Here is a 19,824-nt window from a genome sequence, read left to right as displayed (position 1 = left end):
TGCTGGTATTGTCACTTTTTAATGGATGAGGAAATAGAGGTGGTCATAAGTTAAGTAACTTGCCAACGGTCACACAGCTAGTAAGAGTCTGAGGCTGGATTTGTCCTCAGGTCTTCTTGATTACAGTTCTGTCACTATCCACTGTACCATCCAGCTGCCTCTGATAATCATTTTATAGTATCTGCCTCATAGAATTGTTAAGAGGTTTGGATGAGGGAATAGACATAAAACGTTTTGCAAACTTGAAGCGTTATATAAATCAATCCTTATTAAAACACATTTTAACATAAACATAAGTGGCATATGAATAAAGGGCCAGCCTTGGAGTCAGAAGGTTCAGGGTTCTTACTACCTACCTCTTTTACATACTGGCTGACTGTGACCCTGGGTGAGTCACTTAAACTTGGAATGCCCTAGGCAGTTCTCCAAGCCTGGAAGTTGCAAAGCAATTGCTCTTCCATATTGGTAGGAGTTTCTTCAGCTTGGGGAGGTCAGGGCATGATTAATTATTCCATAGCAATTACATCACAAGTGAAGATCAGAAAATAATCCCCTATAAATAAAGTATTGTCTTTTCTTTCACTTTCTCCAGACCATTTGTATTTGCCCTTCTATCTATGAAATCATATCTTCATAGCCCTATTAATATATATTCATTATTTTTTTCCCTGAATATGAAGTATCACCTTTTTCATTCACTCCTCAAAGTTCTTAAATGTGTATTCTATGTTGACATAATTTTTCTTCTTATATTTCTGATCACTGTTGTTCTTTAATATCAAGAAAAAAACTATTAGTGATATTTTGAGCATTATTTACACATATAGATTTTAATAATGATAAATAAAGATACATAAATAAAGATACATGAAAAGCATTGTGTCTAGATGAAAATTCACCCATTTCCCTTGTAACTCTGTAGGTTATATCAAGTTACTCTCTGAAACCAAGTAGAAAAAAGAATCTTGTATTTGTATGTGTTAATCCCACAGTCCTACAAAGGACTTTGAACATGGATTTATTGCCACCCTTTCTACTGATCTACAAGGGAGCAATATTGGACTCATTTGAAATAGAATTTTTTTTAATATTAATTAAATGATTAATAATTTATTTGTAAGTTACATATATGACTTATAGTAAATCTTTTATAAATGTGTTTTAGAAACATTTAACCTCCCTTTGGGAGTAACTTTGTTTATTACATCTTTTTAAAATAATGTTTAATTGTATAAAAATTTCATTTTTAAATTTCAATTACTTCTAACATTGGCATTGGATATGTCAACTTTAAGCTAAACCCAAAGTTTGGAACTATGCAAAGTACTTCATTTTGTTCCTGAAGGGTCTGCTGTAGGATCAAATAATGGAAGAAGAAACAAATATATTTAGTAATTTAAAAAATGTTACATTTCATAACTAATTTCTTGTACCTAGTAGAATATTTCCCAATTGACATCATATTTTTATTGTTGAAAATAATTTTAGTTTTGAAAATGAGTAGTACAGAGGAAAGAGTTTTAAAGTTAGAAAAACTGATTTTAGGACCTACTGATCTTTTCCACTTCTGTGATCCAAGGAAAGTCATTTAACCTTGGTAAAATAAGGTTATTAGTACTTGACACTTACTAGCTCAAGAGTTGTTGTGAAGATAGTACAGAATCAGAATTTCCAAGTTGGAACCTTTGTTTAAACTGTTCCTAAAAAAAAGAATTCCCATTGAATCATATCTGATAGGGAGTAATCCATCCTTTGCTTGATGACCTTCAGCAAACGGTTCCTAAGATAGCCTATTTATTACCTTTGTACAGCTCTTATTATTAGGAGATTTTCCTTTACATCAAGCCTAAATTAGCTTCTTTATAACTTCTACCCATTGTTCCTATTCTTGCCCTCTGGACCCAAAAAGAAAATTTCTCATTCCTCTTTCCTGTAGCAGCTCTTCAAATCCTGTTATGTTCCCCTTAATTATTTTCTTCTCCAGCCCAAACCTCTTCAGTCCATTTAACTGTTCTTCATGTGGCATGACCTTGAGGGCCTTCATCATCCTGTTTGTTCTACATCTTGTTGCTACCTTTCCTAACTTTGGAATCCAAACTAAACACAATTTTCTAGATGTGCTTTAAGCAGAACAGAATACCAGGGGACAGCATTCATTCATTCAATAAACATTTATAAAGCACTATATGAGTTAAATGCTGTGTGAGAAACACAGGGCTAAGACCTTGGTCATTATGCCACTCATAATGCAGTCTATGATAGTAATGTTTTTTTTGCTTCTATATCATTCTATTGGCCTGTTGAGCCTGTAAAATTCACTATAACTTTTGTCATATGAACTGCCATCTAATAAAGTGCTACATGATTTTGAGCTGCTGTTATTAGCCCTAATGTATCTATTATAACGTTTTCTCTATTTTTGTAGGTTTCTATGCCAGCAGCTCATGCAACTTCATCTGCTCCAACAGTGACCTTAGTGCAGCTCCCTAATGGGCAAACCGTTCAAGTCCATGGAGTTATTCAGGCGGCCCAGCCATCAGTTATTCAGTCTCCTCAAGTCCAAACTGTTCAGGTATGCATATGAAAGAGTTTTCAATCTGCATGTGTATAAGCTTCATACAGCCTTACTGATCTCCTTTTTTAAAAACCAGTGATAATTCAAACATGCGTGGTAATGTGGTTTTATCTCAAAGTAAACATTTGTTTCCTGTACCTACCCCTCCTTGCTGTGGTTTTGTTTTTTTTTTTGTTTGTTTGTTTGTTTGTTTGTTTCGTTTCTTTTGGCCAATATCTATTCTTATACCTAACATACTTTTCAAATAATGTAGAGATAGAATCAGATTATATTATTCCACCAGGCGTTTCAGCATTCAGTGTGACTTGGTTAAGGTATTGAAGAGAAAGCTCTTATGGTATTAAAATTTGATGCTAACTTTGACCTACTTCAGCACCTACTCTAAGTGAAATGTCCCTGCTGCAGTTAGGCAAGGTAGCAGAAAAACAACAAAGTTATTAGCAAAGAATGAGAATCTCAGGGACTGTGCTCATAGATATCTAATTAGGTTGAGTATTTAATATCCTGACAAGATGCTTAAAAAAAAAAAAAAAGTACTGTTGAATGCCTATCAACTGGGGAATGCCTAAACAAGTTGTGGTATATGATTGTGGTAGAATACTGTTGTATAGTATTGTACAGATGCACTCAGAAAACCTGGTAATACTTATGTGAACTGATGCAAAGGGAAATGAGCAGAACCAGAACATTGTATGTAGTAACAGTAGTATTGTACAATGAAGTACTTACGATGAAAAATGCTGTCCATCTCCAGAGAAAGAACTGATGGAGTATGAATGCAGATCAAAGCATACTTTTTTAAACTTTATTTTGCTTTGTGTTTTTTTGTTTGTGTTTTCTTTCACAAAAATGACTAGTATGGAAATGTGTTTTGCATAACATAACAGGTATAATTTTATCAAATTGTTTGCCTTTTGAAGTTGGGAGGGAGAGAATTTGGAACTCAGAATTTTAAAAAACAAATGTTAAAAATTGTTTTTACATGTAATTGGGGGGAAGTAAATATTAAATAAAAAAGATTTCCAAAAAAAGTATTAGCAGAACACACAAAAAAAAATTTTAAGTGCTGTTATTGCTTCTCAGACTCAAAATCCTTTCGCCCTGCCAAAAGCAACATTTGCTTTAATATTGACTTAAGTACAAAAATGAGCAAAAAAACCCATAAAAATGATTTTGAAAGATAAGGTTTAGGATGAAGAAATTAGAGGTCAAATGCTGCTATCAGTGTTCTCATTGATATATCATTAATATTTTCTTTTTGAAATAAGGCATTAAAAATAGCAAGCATTGAACAATATCCAAAATAAATGAAAGTGACTATATCTTAACGTACAAGATAGGACTAATAATGATTTATGTGAAACCATTTAACAGTTGGCTATCTTCATGTAGCCAAAACATAAAGTGAGTAGAGCAAAAGTCAAAACAATAACAAGTGAATATGAAGCTACTAATGCCCAATTACAGAAACTCCCATCTGATCGGTTTTATGGTGTTGACTCAGAAAATGTGAAAGTGGCTAAAGTAGAGCTCTTAACTCTGTTAAGAGTTTTTTTCTCTGTTTTTTTAAGGAAACAACCAATATGAAGTGGTTGCCCAAATGAGGTGTCCAAAGAGCCCAGAAACTCAACCAAGCACTTTACTTTCTGCCTAAGCAGAGTTGTAGCAGCCAAGATCAACACTAGCTTAGAGTATAAACTCATTTGCAAAACATTACCAAGAAGGAGAAAGGAAAATTATACATAGTATCATCACATAAAGCAACAAGAAATTGTCAAATAAATTCCTAGAAAGTTTTACGTAAATCCTGGCTAAGCTAAATATTTTCAGGGAACATTTGCATATGAAAGTAAAAGGATCCAGGATAACTCTCTGAATAAAAGGTACAGACTTCCCGGTTCCCACATAATGTACTCCCAATGAAATTTGCACCATACTGAATATTAAGAAACTACACTAAGTGACTTCTTCCACCCTAGAATAGCATAAAACGTCAACGAGAAAGAATCTTGTGAGCAAGAAAAGATAAGCAAGATCATAAGAAAGAGAGCTATAGGGGCAGTTAGATGGCACAGTAGATAGAGCTCTGGCCTTGGAGTCAGGAGGACCTGAGTTCAAATCCAGCCTGGGCTGTCCCTTACCCCAATTGCCTCCCCCCCCCCCCAAAAAAAAGAGCCACCAGCAAAGCCAGTCTATATGCAGGCAAATAAACCCTGTTTCCCAACATGACCAGTACCGCAGAAACCTTTAAGACGATGTCCAGAGGCATCAAAGGTGAAGAGTACCCTGAGAAAGCTCTGAGTTGGAGACTTTAGCCGCCCCAGACAGTGGTAGCTCATTGACTGGGAAAACCCAAGTTTCTAGATGTTTGGCAGTTCCTAGCACTCTATCCTGCAACACCAGAGAGGGCACTGCAGATCAAACACTCTGAGTCTCAAAGATCTAACTCTAGAAGTGGAAGTCAGCACAGAAACCCTCGAGACACAGGGCACCACCTAAAAGCACTGCCTCGTCATAAAGTGCCATTTCAAGATCTAAAGCTGGAGGGATGAAAAAAATCAAAATACCCACCATTATAAAAAAATTACTGTAGAAATAGAGATCTCTAAAAAAGTATGTGACTACCTAACAACTTCAAGAAATAACTCAGAAGATGGTTTTTCCCACAAGGGATATCTGAACACCTAAAAGAAATTAATCAAAGAATTAGAAGGAAAATAAAGAGCTTTGAAGAGAAAGTGGTAAACCTTACTCAAGTAACCACCTCCCTTAAAACAAGAATAGACCAAAAAGAAAACAGTGATTCCATAGGACAAAAGTGAAAACACAATCAGAAGATTAAAGAATAGAAGCAAATGTAACATACTTAACATCAAAAACAAACCAACCTGGAAAACGGTTCAGGGAGAGATATTTAGAAGAATCATTTAATTGCCCAAAAACCATGCCTTCCCTCCTAAAAAACAAGAGAAATTTTATAATGGGGTGGGGAGGGGGGCAACCTTGTAGCAAATAAGCATAGTCAAGCAAAATGAATGTACACAGCGACCTTGTCCAAAAAATTTATGTCTCCTTCTCTACCTTGAGTCCATTGTCAAAAAGGCTATAGAGAAGAGAGATGAGAATGAAATAAAGCATGATTGAGGATTTCTTAAAATCATGGTTATAAATCTAAATGACTTGGGAAAGTTTCTAGCACAGCAGATGTATTCTCAATATGGGATCTATAGAGTGATATAGGCAAGAAATGTTCAAGATGAGAGGCAACAGATGGATTGTGATATATACCGGTAGGAGGAGTATGTATGCTGATGAGATAAGTGAAGGTGATAAATAAGATTGCAAGTGTAAACCACTTTACAATGTTAGCATAGTAATTATAAAAGAGCCTAATAGAACTATAGAGAGGAAGAAAGAGAGCAGATGAAGTTGTTTTCTGATTACATTACAGTATCATTTATTACCAGTATGTGTAGACAACAAATCCTATAGGGAAGATTTATGGAAATCTGTGGTCAGGAGTTTCACTAGATAGAAGAGTATGGGTCATTTGTGATCTTGCACCAGTAGAGGGAAGTACTAATGCCAGTGAGATGAGATCCCATATCTGTTGAAATAATTATAACTTGTCATTTGAAGAAAGACAAATAACCCACTCCACTGTATAAATGCACCTAATTTCAATGTTTAATAAATATTTAATATGTCATGCAGTGACTTTATTATCCCTATATAGAATGAACCAAAATTTTATTTTGAAATGAAGTACCTTAGAATAATTATAAAGCCATAGATTGAATTAAAGAGCCCTTTGGGATGGACACTAGAGTTAAATAAAGCATGGGGATAGCAAAAGGTAGTTGTAAGTAAAAATTTGGTTGAGGCTGTCATGGGACCCCTTAGACAGCTTAAGAGTCTGTGTGAAAATCATAAAGTAAAACTGCCCAGATAGAATAGAACCAGAGTGCAAAATAGAATTGTAAGAATCCACCAGCCACCTCCTGAAAGAAATCCCACAATGAAAACTCGTAGTAGGAATATGATAGCCAAATTCCAGAACTCCCAGGTCACGAAAAAAATTATGCAAGCATTTAGAAAGAAAGAATTCAAATACCATGAACCCACAGTCAGAATCTCAAAAGATTTAGTATCCACCATAATAAAAGAGCAGAGAGTTTGGAATATGATATTCCAGAAAGCAAAAGAGCTAGGATTTTAACGAAGTAGACCTACCCAGCAAAACTGAATATGATCCTATAGGGGGTGGAAATGTAGGTTTAATGAAATAGAGGACTTTCAAGCATTCCTGATGAAAAGAGCAGAGCTGAATAAAAAATTTGAAATTCAAACACAAGACTCAAAGAGAAGTTTAAAAAGGTAACCTTGAATGAAAAATATGAGAAACTTATTAAAGTGTTTACATTTCTATATGGGAGGGTGATACATATAACTCTCAAGAACTTTATCATTATTAGATCAGGTAGAAAGAGACAGAGGGCATAAATGTGAGTCTATTATGTTGAGATGATCTCAAAAAAAAAAAGGATGAAAGGTTGAGGGGAAAAGGATTTATTGGGAGAAGGAGGAAGGGAAAGGAAGAATGGGGAAAATTTTCTCACGTAACAGGTGTACAGGGAAGAGTTTTTAGAATGAAGGGGAAAATGAGGGGTAAGGAGGCAGCACTTGGAACCTCACTGTCATCTGAAGAATCTATATATGAACACTGGGTTATAGTATTCATCTTACCCAACAGAGAAGTAGAAGGAGCTAAGGGGGGGGGGGGAGGTAAATTAAGGGAGGCAGTGATCAAAAGCTAAACAGATTTTTTTTTTAAAGTAGAGGACAGGGTTTAAAAAAAATAGAAGAGAATAGGATAGAGGAAAATGCACATTTAGCAGTCATAACTGTGAATTTGAATGGAATTGACTCACCCATAAAAGCCAAGAAAATAGAATGGATTAGAAACCAAGATCCAGTAATAAGTTGTTTACAAAAGACACATTTGAAACAGAAACGCATACACAGAGTTAGATATGTAGCTGGAGCAGAATCTACTATGCTTCAACTGAAGTTAAAAAAAAAAAAGCAGGAGTAGCAGTCATGATCTCAGACAAAGCAAAAGTAAAAATAGACCTAATTAGAAAAGATAAATGGAGAAGTTACATTTTGCTGAAATGTACCATAGACAATTAAGTAATATCAAGACTAAACATATGCAACAAATGACATAGCATTCTCACTCTTAAAGGAAAAATTAAATTAATTACAGGAGGAAATAGACAGTAAAACTGTACTGGTGAGGCATCTAGATGGCGCAGTAGATAGAGCACCATCCCTGGAGTCAGGAGGACCTGAGTTCAATCCAGCCTCAGACACATAACACTTACTAGCTGTGTGACCCTGGGCAAGTCACTTAACCCCATTGCCTAGTCAAAAACAAAACAAAACAAAAATTACAGGAGGAAGTAGACAGTAAAACTGTACTGATGGGGCAGCTAGGTGGGGTGGTAGATAGAGCACCAGCCCTGGAGTCAGGAGGACCTGAGTTCAAATTTGGCCTCAGACACTTGACACTTACTAGCTGTGTGACCTTGGGCAAGGCACTTAACCCCATTGCCTAGCCAAAAAAACAAACAAACAAAAACAAAAAAAGACTGTACTGGTGAGGATCCCCAACTTAGCCTTCTCAGACTTAGACAATCTAACCATAAAATAAATAAGAAAGAAATTAGGAAATAAATAGAATTTTAGAAAAGTTAGGTATCATAGAACTTTGGGGAAAAATGGGAGTAGGGAGGAGTATACCCTTTTTTTTAACTCTATATGGCACCCTCACAAAAAATTGACCATGTATTAGGGCATAAAAACCTCACAGACAAATGCAGAAATATTAGATACATCCTTTGGGGACCATAATGCACTAAAAGTTACATTCAATAAAGGACCTTAGAAGTATAGACTAAAAATTAATTGAAAAGTAAATAATCCTAAAGAATGAGTGGGTGAAAACAAATCATAGAAACAATAATTTTTACTAAAGATAATGACAACAACAAGACAACATAACAAAATTTGTTATTGGGATGCAGTCAAAGCAGTAAGAAGGGAAACATTATATCTCTAAATGCTTATATCAATAAAAGAGAGAGGGGCAGCTAGGTGGCACAGTAGGTAGAGCACCCCCCCTGGAGTCAGGAGGACCTGAGTTCAAATCCGGTCTTAGACCAGACACTTGACATTTACTAGCTGTGTTACTCAGGGCAAATCACTTAATTCCAATTGCCTCACCAAAAAAAAAAATTTTTTTTAATTAAAAAAAATAAAAGAGAGAAAGCACATCAATGGATTAGGCATGCAACTTAAAAAAAAAAATCCCTATCTAAACCCCAGAATAGAAATCCTAGAAATCAAAGGAAGGATTAATAAAATTGAAAGTTTAAAAAAAAAGTTGAACAAATAAACCTAGGAGCTAGTTTTGTGGGGGGTAAAAAGACATTAAAATAAACCATTAGTTAATTTTGTTTTTAAAAAGAAAGAAAACCAAATTGCCAGTATCGAAAAATGAAAAGGTTGATTGTGCCACCAATGAAGATGAAATTAAAGCAATTATTAGGAATTAGTTTACCCACTTAAATGCCAGTAAAACTGACGATCTAATTGATATAGGTGAATAGTTATAAAAAATATTAATTGCCCAGATTAACAGAAGAGGAAATAGAATTCTTAAATAACCATCTTAGAAAAACAAATTGATGAACAAGTTGTGGTATATGAATGTAATGGAATACTGTTGTGCTGTGAGAAAAGATGAGCAAGCAGACTTCAGAAAAACCTGGAAACACTTGTATGGACTGATGCTGAGTGAAGTGAGCAGAACCAGGAGAACGTTATACATGGTAACAGCCACATTGTACGATGACTAATGTTGATAGACTTAGTTCTTCTCAGCAATGCAAGGATCTAAGACATCTCCAAAAGTCTCATGATGGAAAATGCTGTCCACATCCAGAGAAAGAATTATGGAGTTTGAATGCAGATCGAAGCATGCCATTTGCTCTTCTGTTTTATTTTGTTTCTTCTTTCTTGTGGTTTCTCCTATTGGTTCTAATTCTTCTTTACAATATTACTGATGTGAAAATGTTTAATAGGAATGTATAGCCTATGTAGAGCCTATACCAGATTGCACTCTGTCTGGGGTAGAGAGTAGTGAGGAGGGAGGGTGAGAAAATTTAAAACTCAAAAACTTATGGAAATGAATGTTGAAAACCAAAAATAAATTAATAAAAAAAATTTTTAAAAAGAAAAACAAATTGAGCAACCATCAGTGAGCTCCCTAAGAAAAGACCCCAGGACCAGATGGATTTACAAGTGAATTCTACCAAACATTTAAGGAACAATTAATCCCAATACCATATAAAGTATTGGGGGAAAAATAGATTAAGAAATTTCTACAAATTTTTTTTTATGATACAAATATGGTTTTGATACCTAAACCAGGGAGAGCAGAAACAGAGAACTATAACCCAGTTTGCCTAATGAATATAATGAATATTGATACAAATAAATAAAACATTAAAATTTTAAAATACTAACTATAAGTATTAAATAGAATGTTATTAGCAAGGAGATTACAGCAATATATCAGATCATATACTATGACCAGGTGGTATTTATATCAGGAATGCAGGACTGATTGAATATTAGGAAAATTTGAAGCATAATTGGTGAATATCAATAACAAAAACAACAAAAATCATATGATTATATTAATAGATGAGAAAAGGCTTTTGACAAAACACCATACCCATTCCTATTTTAAAAAAAAAAAAAAAAACACTAGAAGGCATAGGAATGAATGGAGATTTTCTTAAAATGATTGGTACGGTTTATCTATAACCATTATCTGTAATGGAGATAAAGTAGAAGACTTTCCAGTTAAATCAGGGTGAAACAAGGACGTCCATTATCATTATTGCTCAATATTATATTAGAAATGCTATCACCATAAGACAAGAAAAAGAAATTGAAAGAATAAAAATAGGCAATGAGGAAATAAAACTTATCACTCTTTGTAGATAATCTGATGAGAACCCTAAGAGAATGAGAATCTTGAGAACCCTAAGAGAGTTCAGCTTAACTAGTTGAAGTAATTAGCAACTTAAGTGAAATTACAGGATATAAAATAAACCCACATCACTATTTCTATGTATTATCAACAAAGTCCAGCAGCAAGAGATAGAGAAATTCCATTTAAAATAGCTACACACAGTATAAAATACTTGGGAGTCTACCTACCAAGAGACAGGAACTCTACGAACACAATTTAGAGCAATCAAAATTAAACTGATGCACCACACCATTTGGGTGGAGAACCTCCACTACATTATTGGCTTGATTTGATCAGACTTTGGAGTAATGATGCATGGTTTAATGCCAAGGCCGGCCCAGGAATAATTTTCCCTAATTAAGCTGCTGGAACTGTCAAGATTCGTGGTTTAATCTCTGCAGATTAGATTTAAGGATGAAGAAGTATTGAAGACCTGTGTGGATAGTAGTTAGCATTTCAAAGGTCAGGTTTTTTGTTTTGTTTTTAAAGCAAAAATAGAACTATTGACCACTTCTAGTATTTCCAATAAAGTAAATATTATACAGTTGTATAATATTCCAATGGCTATGAAGTATTGTTCTTGCGTGACTCCTGTGGAGCTTCCAGAGCCTTTTATTTTACAGATGAGGAAACTGAAGGACTTTTCAAAGTTAAATGACTAGTCTACTCAAGATTAACTTCCTTCAGTACTTCTTTTGTTTGAGTATGAAGGTAACATTGACAAATTCTTATAGATCTTATAAGTTATTTGAGAATATTTGCCCTCTACATGGTAAAAGACTGAGAGACAAAAGGAATCAGCATTAATCTTTTTCATGAAACCCTTTATTCCATCCAAAGTATGTTGCTTATGTTCTTGACTTTCTCATATATGTAAAATATCTATGTGAACTGAACTCAACTGAAGTGGTACAATTTTGTTTCTTTTCAGATTTCTACTATTGCAGAGAGTGAAGATTCACAGGAATCAGTAGATAGTGTCACAGATTCTCAAAAAAGAAGAGAAATTCTTTCAAGGAGGCCCTCCTACAGGTACAGAAATTCAAACAATGTATATGGCCCTGTGTTTAGAGACTGGTGTTATGAAATTATGTACAACCTCAGCTCTTGGGTAGTTTATGTTCTCCTGGAAATAATGGATACCATCTTTCGAATTAAAGGGTTAGGAATGAAAACTTTGAGTTCGGTTAGTAGCAAACCAGTCCAGGGCTCTTTTTACAATACTACTTTACTTTATAAATACTACTTCTGGCCATTAGAGGCATTTGATCTGTGAGGATCCCCCTTGCTCAAACCATAGAAGAAGGAAAATTCCACAAATTCCCTTGCCAAAATTGACAGTGGTGATAATCAATTTTTTTGTTTTCCATTGTGGAGGGGATAGACCTGGACCTGTGTTTTCAGCCGAAAAACCACCTCAGTGGGGAAATTTTCTCTACCACTGTTGATCAGCATCATTTATTCAACTTAGAATCAGAGAGTTGTCCAGGTCACTGAGAGGTTAAGTGACCTGCCTGTGGTCACACAACTGTTTTGTGTCAGTGGCAGAACTTGAACGTAGGCCTTCTTGACTCCAAAAGGTTCTGTCCGCTATGCCATATTGCTTCTCATTATGCTATATATCTAACGTTATTGGTCATATCTCATTTATGTGTGTTTCTCTATACTATTTTATAGAACTGGAGAATAACTTGCATCTTATTTGTAGTCTTTTTTAATTGTCTAAAGACAGATCAGTTCAGTTTATTTTTTTAGAGCTAAATTCAGGTTCCTAAATGTATATTTATAAATCAATATTGAAACCTTCAGGAATTTTGCTTAACTGAATTCACTCTCTTCTTGAACTGAGAGTATTTTTACCAGCTTATAGTCAGTCTCATTTTTTTGTTTCCTGTAGGATATATCAACTTAGCATTATAACTTAAATTTTTGTGTATCTCTTAAGGGCAGGTTATACTGCATTTTTTAACATGAAGCAAATCAAAACAAGCAGTAAGAGGAAGCCATACATATTTTTTCTCTCTAGCAATAATATTTACTTTAATCTACAAATTCTTTACCACCCCATTCTCTCTTTAATTTCCTGAAATCTGGTTTTTATTCCTACTTTAACAAAACTTCTTTTTCAGAGATCATGTTGTCAAATCTAATGGGTGTTTCTGAGGCTTTATTCTCCTCTTGGGCTATTAACTACTCATTTTTTCTTAGAACTTTTTTCTAAAACAAATACTGGATTTGGAGTCAGAGGGCCTGAGTTAAATCTCAGCTATTCTGTTATTCTGACTCTCTGAGCTTCAGCTTCTTAGTCTGTAAAAAGGTTCAGGGTTATATATATACTCATGGCAGCTAGGTGGCACCATGGATAGAGTATGAGGCCTGGAGTCAGGAAAATTCATCTTTCTGAGTTCAAATCCAGCTTCAGACACTTACTAGCTATGTGGCCCTGGACAAGTCACTTAAGTCTGTTTGCTTCAGTTTCCTCACCTATAAAATGAGCTGGGGATATTTACCAAGAAAACTCCAAATGAGGTCAAAAAGAATCAAACACAACTGAAAAGCGACTCAACAACAAATATATATTAAGTAACTTCATAGATCCCTTTCACTTCTAAATCTATCCTCCTGCCTGAATTCCATGATATTGTACTCAACTGCTTCTCTTACCTTTCCAGTTGCTTTTTCTCTTTCTGGCTTATTGTTCTTCTTGCTTGGATATTCCATAAGTTTATACTCCCATGTTGTTGTTGTTATTCAGTCACTCAGTCCTGTCCAACTCTTTGTGACCTCATGGTCCCTTTTATCCTCCCCTATGTCTTGAAGTCTGTCCAAGTTCTTGTTCATTGTTTCCATGATACTGTCTATCCATTTTATCCTCTGCCATCCCCTTGTCCTTTTGCCTTCAATCTTTCCCAATATGAGGGTCTTCTCATTTTTTGCTCTTATACCATCAGTTATTTTCTGTATGTTCTCATCCTCAGAAAACTCAACACTTTTTTAGCTTCCCCTATCAATAATTTTTCAAATTTATGTCACCATTCAACATGTAGCTTTTATTTCTCTTTATTTTTACTTTTAGGCAGTTGGGGTTAAGTGACTTGCCCAGGGTCACACAGCTAGTAAGTGTCAAGTGTTTGGTTTGAGGTCGTATTTGAATTCAGGTCCTCCTGACTTAAGGGCCAGTGCTCTATCCACTGCGCCACCTAGCTGCCCCAACATGTAACTTTTAAAACAATCCTTATCGTCTTTGTCTTTTGGCCTTTTCGTTCTTTTCTGTGCTTTTGGGGGGGGGGTAATATAATTATTAAAGCAATGCAAAAGAGACAAGTAAGGGTCATGTTATTTTATTGCTATTATGCATATGATATATAACCACCAAGTAGTAAAGAGTAATCGTAATAGTTGTTGAATTATTTTTATTAAATACACAATTCTTATTTGTAGATGTCTGAAGGATTTTCTATCTGATCTAAATTATCAGATGTGCTGGTTATAATTCTCTCTGAAATTTTCCCAAAGCAAAGTAAATCACACTTTTTCTTGCCAATTTTATGCTACTTTTAAATGGCATGTGTTCACTGATAACAGCAGTGGTCATACAACAGCAAAATTTTCCATTTTGGAATATTTGGAGAGATTACCGGGGGAGTAATCCTCTAGCTTGTTCAAATCCAGTAAATCTATTAACTATTACCCATAAAACTGGGTTATGTCATTAGTCAGTCTCTTCAGTGATTTCAGTTATCCTTAGGTGTCGAATACAGAATTGATTGACTATTTCATCTATCCTTTTTTTTTTTGTTTTTATTTTTTTAATAATTTATTTTTAGTTTTCAGCATTCACTTCCATAAGATTTTGAGTTTTAAACTTTCTCCTCCCTTTCCTCTTTCCTCTTTCCTCCCCAAGATGGCATTTAATCTGATATAGGCTGTACTTACACATTCATATTAAGCATATTTTCACATTAGTCATGATGTGTGGAAGAATTAGAACTAATGAGAGGAACCACAAGAAAGAAGAAATAAAACAACAAAAGAAAAGGAGAGCAAATAGTATGCTTCCAGATGGCTTTCAGACTCCATGGTTCTTTTTCTGAATGTGGAGAGCATTTTCCGTCATGAGTCTTTGTAGTTGTCTTAGATCCTTGCATTGCTGAAAAGAGCTAACTCTGTCAAAGTCAATCATCGCACAGTGTGACTGTTACTATGTACAACATTCTCCTGGTTCTGCTCATTTCACTCAGCATCAGTTCATTTAAGTCTTTCCAGGTTTTTCTGAAGTCTTCCAGCTCATCATTTCTTATAGTACAATAGTATTCCATTACATTCATATACTACAACTTGTTTAGCCATTCCCCAGTTGATGGGCATCCCCTCAATTTCCAATTATTTGCCACCACAGACCTGCTATAAATATTTTTGTGCATATGAGTCCTTTTCCCGTTTTTATGATTTCTTTGGGATACCCTCCTAGCAGTAGTATTGTTGGATCAAAGAGTATGTGCATTTTTTTTAATGCTCAAATGACCTTCTTTTCTTTTTATTCTTTTGGCAACCCTATCCCTAGTCCCCACCTTTCCCCTCTCCCCATTTTTTTAAGGAGGGAAAGTAAATCAAAATCCACATAACAGGTATGGTTATCCAGGCAAAACAAATTACTACCATTAGCTGTATTCAGAATGTTTCCTGCAACTTGCATCTGTCACCTCTCTGTCAGAAAATGGGGAGTTTTATTCTCTGTGGTTTGTCATTGCATTGCATTGATCCTTAAATCTTTCAAAGTTGTTTTTATTTGCAATATTGTTATTGTTTTAATTGTTCTGATTCTCCACTTCATTTGGCATCAGTTCATATCAATCTTCCCAGATCTTTTTTTTTTAATTTGTTATGGTACAGTAATATTCTGTTACATTCATATATCATAATTTGTTCATCCATTCCCCAGTTGATGGGAGTACCTTCAATTTCCAGTTCTGTGCTGTAACAAAAAGCTGCTATAAATATTTTTATACATTTGGGTCTTTTTGGGGGGAGAAGTGGAGCAACACTATCACTAGGTACCCTCTCTTCCCCTCCCCCCTATCCCAGTGAAAAAAGGAAAAACAAATCCTGTAAAAAATTAATAGTCCCCCAATTCTTCAACATGGTCCTTTTGCTAGGTTAACTTCCTTACCATTCCAGAAACTCACTGTTTCTGGTTTTTTGCCTATAATACTATTCTGTCTGCAGTGTCCTAACTCTCATCTCTCACTAATTACCATTACACAACTTTGTAATGTGTTTCTGTCTTCTCTCTACAACAAGAATTTTAACTCCTAAAGGCTAGGGTTTGTGCATGTCTTTTTAAATTCCCCAACAGCATCTAATTCCAAGCTAACACAAAGTATACCTTTAGCATATTTTTATTGAATTGACTTTAATCACGTTTTAAATTTTCCTTTTTTGTTATTGTGAATTTGACAAACGTGAACAATTCCCTGTATGATTGAGCAGAAAAGGAAAGCATATAGAAAGTGAATTGTTTATGTTGTTTGTTTGCATTATCTATGTCCACTTTTAAACTCCTCTCTTCTATGTATTTTTACATGATTCATTCATGTTTTTTTTTTCCTTTTCTTACATTGTTTTAATATTACTATCCACGTACTCTTTAACAAAAAAAGGAAGCAATTCCTCCCTGCAGGAATGTGCTGGAGCTGATTTGTGCAGGCTCTGAACCTATTGTAATTTTTTTTTTTTTTTTGGCTAGGCATTGGGGTTAAGTGACTTGCCCAGGGTCACATAGCTAGTAAGTGTTATGTGTCTGAGGCCAGATTTGAACTCAGGTACTACTGAATCCAGGGTCGGTGCTCTATCCACTGCGCCACCTAGCTGCCCCTGTAAAATTTTTAGTGTGAGCATTCACACCTCATAAATCAAATTCTACAAATCAGTGTTTGATTTGTTGATTTTCTAGACTTAAAATGATGGCCAAAATGTTAATGATTAAAAATAATAAAAGGAAAGAAAATGTTAATAATGTAACTTAAACTGAAAAGTGGGTCCTGCATGTATTTTTTTCCCTGAGTCAGTTGTTAAATATTTCTGTTTACCAGCATACCCCCTTCTTCCAAAAAAAAAACCAAACAATTATAGTCAAGTAAACAAATCCACACATTGTCTACGTCGGAAATACGCACACATATTTCTGTACCTCTAGTCCATTACCTCTCTGCCGAGAAGTGTGAAGCATGATTCATCTGGATTTGTGGATTCATCTTCTAGAATGGTGATTAGTCAGTGCATTGATCTTAGTTCTTTGACAGTTGTTTTCAACCAACCCTTATTTCACACAGACAAGTCAGACGGAACTAGCTATCAATTAACAAACATCACTTAAACTCCTACTATGTGCCAGGCACTGTGCTGGGCTCTAGGCATACGAGTATAAAGAATGAAACAATCTCTCCTGCAAAGAGCTTACATTCTAATGAGAGAGACAAAAGTAGACATATAAATACATGTAACATAAATATAAAATAAATATGTATACACACACACAAAACAGTTAAATAGAAGTTGTTTTTGGAGAGAAGGTCCCTGTCAGTTGAGGGAGATCAGGAAAGCCTTCATGCAGAAGATAGTGCTTGAGGTGGTCTTAGGAAAGAGAGGGACTGTAAGGTAGAGGTAAGTAGGGAATACATTCCAGGCATGTGAAATGACCAGTGCAAAAAAAGTGAAGGGAATATGGCCACATAAAGCATACTAATCAGAAGTTAATCCACCTGGGGCTCAAACTGGGCTGGATTACTAATAACCACTCATTACTTACTCTTTTTTTATTTTTTAAAATCAGCCCTTCTACTTTAAAAAAAAAAATCAGCCCTTCTAGTTGGATTTCATGACATAATGATGGGGTATGATTAAAATGTGATTGATGTTATGAAACTAGGAAGGAAGCATGGCGTAATAAAGAGAGAGCTGGTCTTGGGACTCAGGAAGACCTAGGCTCAAGGTCTCCTTCTGACACACACTGAGTATGTGACCGTGAGCAAGGCTTGAAACTCTTAATGCACCAGACAACTCTATAAGTTGCAAAGCAGGTACCAATCTATATTCAGAGAAGTTTCCTCACCTGAAGTTCTAGTACCAATTAAATCATAGGCACACTCCCCTCCCCCTCAAAATGGTGAAAATATTGGTCTATAATATCATTCCAAGTGTTCATGTTTATGATAGCACAGTGTCTTTTAAAGCATGAGCAGTGACTTCATTCACATAATAAATTACTGTGCTTTTGCTATCAAATTCATGATAGTCTATGATAAATGGCATACTTCACTTCCGGTAGAATTACAGCTTTAGGGCTACAAGGGGACTGAGGCCCAGAGAGTTTAAGTTAGTTGTTCAATACATCACAGATAGTAAATGACAGAGCCACTTTTGGAACCCAAGTCTTTCAACTTCAAAACCAGGACTTTTTCAACTGCAAAACCAGGACTCTTTCAACTGCAAAAGGCTGTCCCCAAAGTCGTTACTTTCTTGACACAAACTGTATGAAACCTTTTTAATCTAGAATTAGTCATTGTATTAACTCTAACAATATTTATTTGTTTGGGGTTTTTTGTTTTTGTTTTTTGTAAAATGGATTATTTAGTTAGTAAATCTCCAGATTCCCAAATTTGTAGTCAGTCATAACCGCTAGTAACTTTTTTGTTATTCTCTGAACTTTCTTTTTCCTTGCCTTGGTCCTATTTAGGGCGCTTTGTTTCACTTTTATGCTGATTTGCATGGCTTACTGTTCTTCTAGGAAAATTTTGAATGACTTATCCTCAGATGCACCCGGAGTGCCGAGGATCGAAGAAGAGAAGTCTGAAGAAGAGACGTCAGCGCCGGCCATCACGACTGTGACGGTGCCAACTCCAATCTACCAGACCAGCAGCGGGCAGTACAGTGAGTGATGTGCATTCATACCCGGGGAAGCTGAGGGGGAGGGGAGGGAGTGGCTTGATTCTCCTTGCGTTTATGAACTGTGTGCAATATGATTTTCCAGTCTGACTGTTCACATTTCCCTTGCGATTGTCTTCCGTGTAAAGGGCTCTGACTGTTTTCTGGGGTCAATCGTGTAGCACAGCCTGGAGTCAGGAATGCCTAAGGTCGAATATGGCCTCATACACTTACTAGCTGTGTGACTCTGGGCAAGTCGCTTAACCTTGTATGCCTCAGTTTCCCTATCTGTAAAATGAATTGGAGAAGGAAATGGCAAACTACTCCAGTGTCTTTGCCAAGAAAGCCCAAATGGGGTTATGAAGAGTTGGACACAACTGAACAACACCACAAACTGTTTTCTAAAAGTGTATAATGTGACTAAAATGTGTAGGTTCATTTTTTTTTTTAAAGGTTTATCTCTCCTTAAGTTTACTTAGTAATTCATTTCAACAAAAATTAAGTACCTGCTATGTGCTAAGTTATGGAGATTCCGAGATGAACAAAATAACCCCTATTTTCAACTCATACAGTACAAAGAATGTATTCAAATAAAGGAAACATTTTGAATACATTTAGGACTAAAGGTAACCTTTCCTCCTTTTCCTCTCTAAAAATGAGTTCTTTCCCCAAAGTGTAGTTTTGGAAAGGACTCCCATCTCTGAATTTTTTTACAGTTGGTTTTAGTGGCTTGCCATATTCAAATCTATCTCTAGTGTATAGTAGTAGTTGATACAGTTGCATTTGGTAATATAGTGGGTCTGAACATAGAAAAATTATCAAAGTAAGAGGACCTGCTTTTTGCTTCTCAGAGATAAAATTCCCTCTTGCAAAATTCAGAGATTTCCTTTCACTCTAGATATATTCTGTTGTCCAGTTCTCTCGCTTAGACCCCTGTGCCTTTTATATAAAACTCAGTGTTGTCCATCATTTAGCTTCCTGGCTTTGCTTTCAAAAATCTATAAGTAAATTTACTTGTTGCTTTTCATCCATGTCCCTGACTCCCTGAATGGTATAGCTCAGTTGTTTGGAATAGTTTGTGCCTCAACAATGAATACAAATTCACAGCTCTCCAGGCTTGAAGTCATGTTTTCAGCCCAGGCACTATTAATTTTCTAGTATCGCTAGTTTAAAAATTTATCACTCTCCAAAGGAATAATCTTTAAAATGCTCCCCTTCC

The 19,824-nt window shown here is 35.4% G+C and overlaps 1 protein-coding gene across 3 annotated transcripts in view; it reads left to right on the top strand.

Annotated features, from left to right (window-relative positions):
- The window catches only part of CREB1 (cAMP responsive element binding protein 1), a 72,071-nt gene that overhangs the window by 22,113 nt on the left and 30,134 nt on the right, over nucleotides 1–19,824 (top strand). For all 3 annotated transcript variants that reach the window (XM_027873624.1, XM_027873623.1, XM_027873625.1), the window contains 3 exons: nucleotides 2,426–2,572; nucleotides 11,614–11,714; nucleotides 18,469–18,611. In XM_027873624.1, coding sequence (XP_027729425.1) covers nucleotides 2,432–2,572; nucleotides 11,614–11,714; nucleotides 18,469–18,611 — 385 coding nt within the window. In that variant the 5' untranslated portion in view covers nucleotides 2,426–2,431. The remainder of the gene's footprint in view (nucleotides 1–2,425; nucleotides 2,573–11,613; nucleotides 11,715–18,468; nucleotides 18,612–19,824) is intronic.

Source organism: Vombatus ursinus, unplaced genomic scaffold (assembly GCF_900497805.2).
Source record: "Vombatus ursinus unplaced genomic scaffold, bare-nosed wombat genome assembly UNPS02014802.1, whole genome shotgun sequence".
NCBI classification, from domain to species: Eukaryota; Metazoa; Chordata; class Mammalia; order Diprotodontia; family Vombatidae; genus Vombatus; species Vombatus ursinus.
Note: the sequence above shows the minus strand (reverse complement) of the source record. Positions and strands in the feature narration are given on the sequence as shown.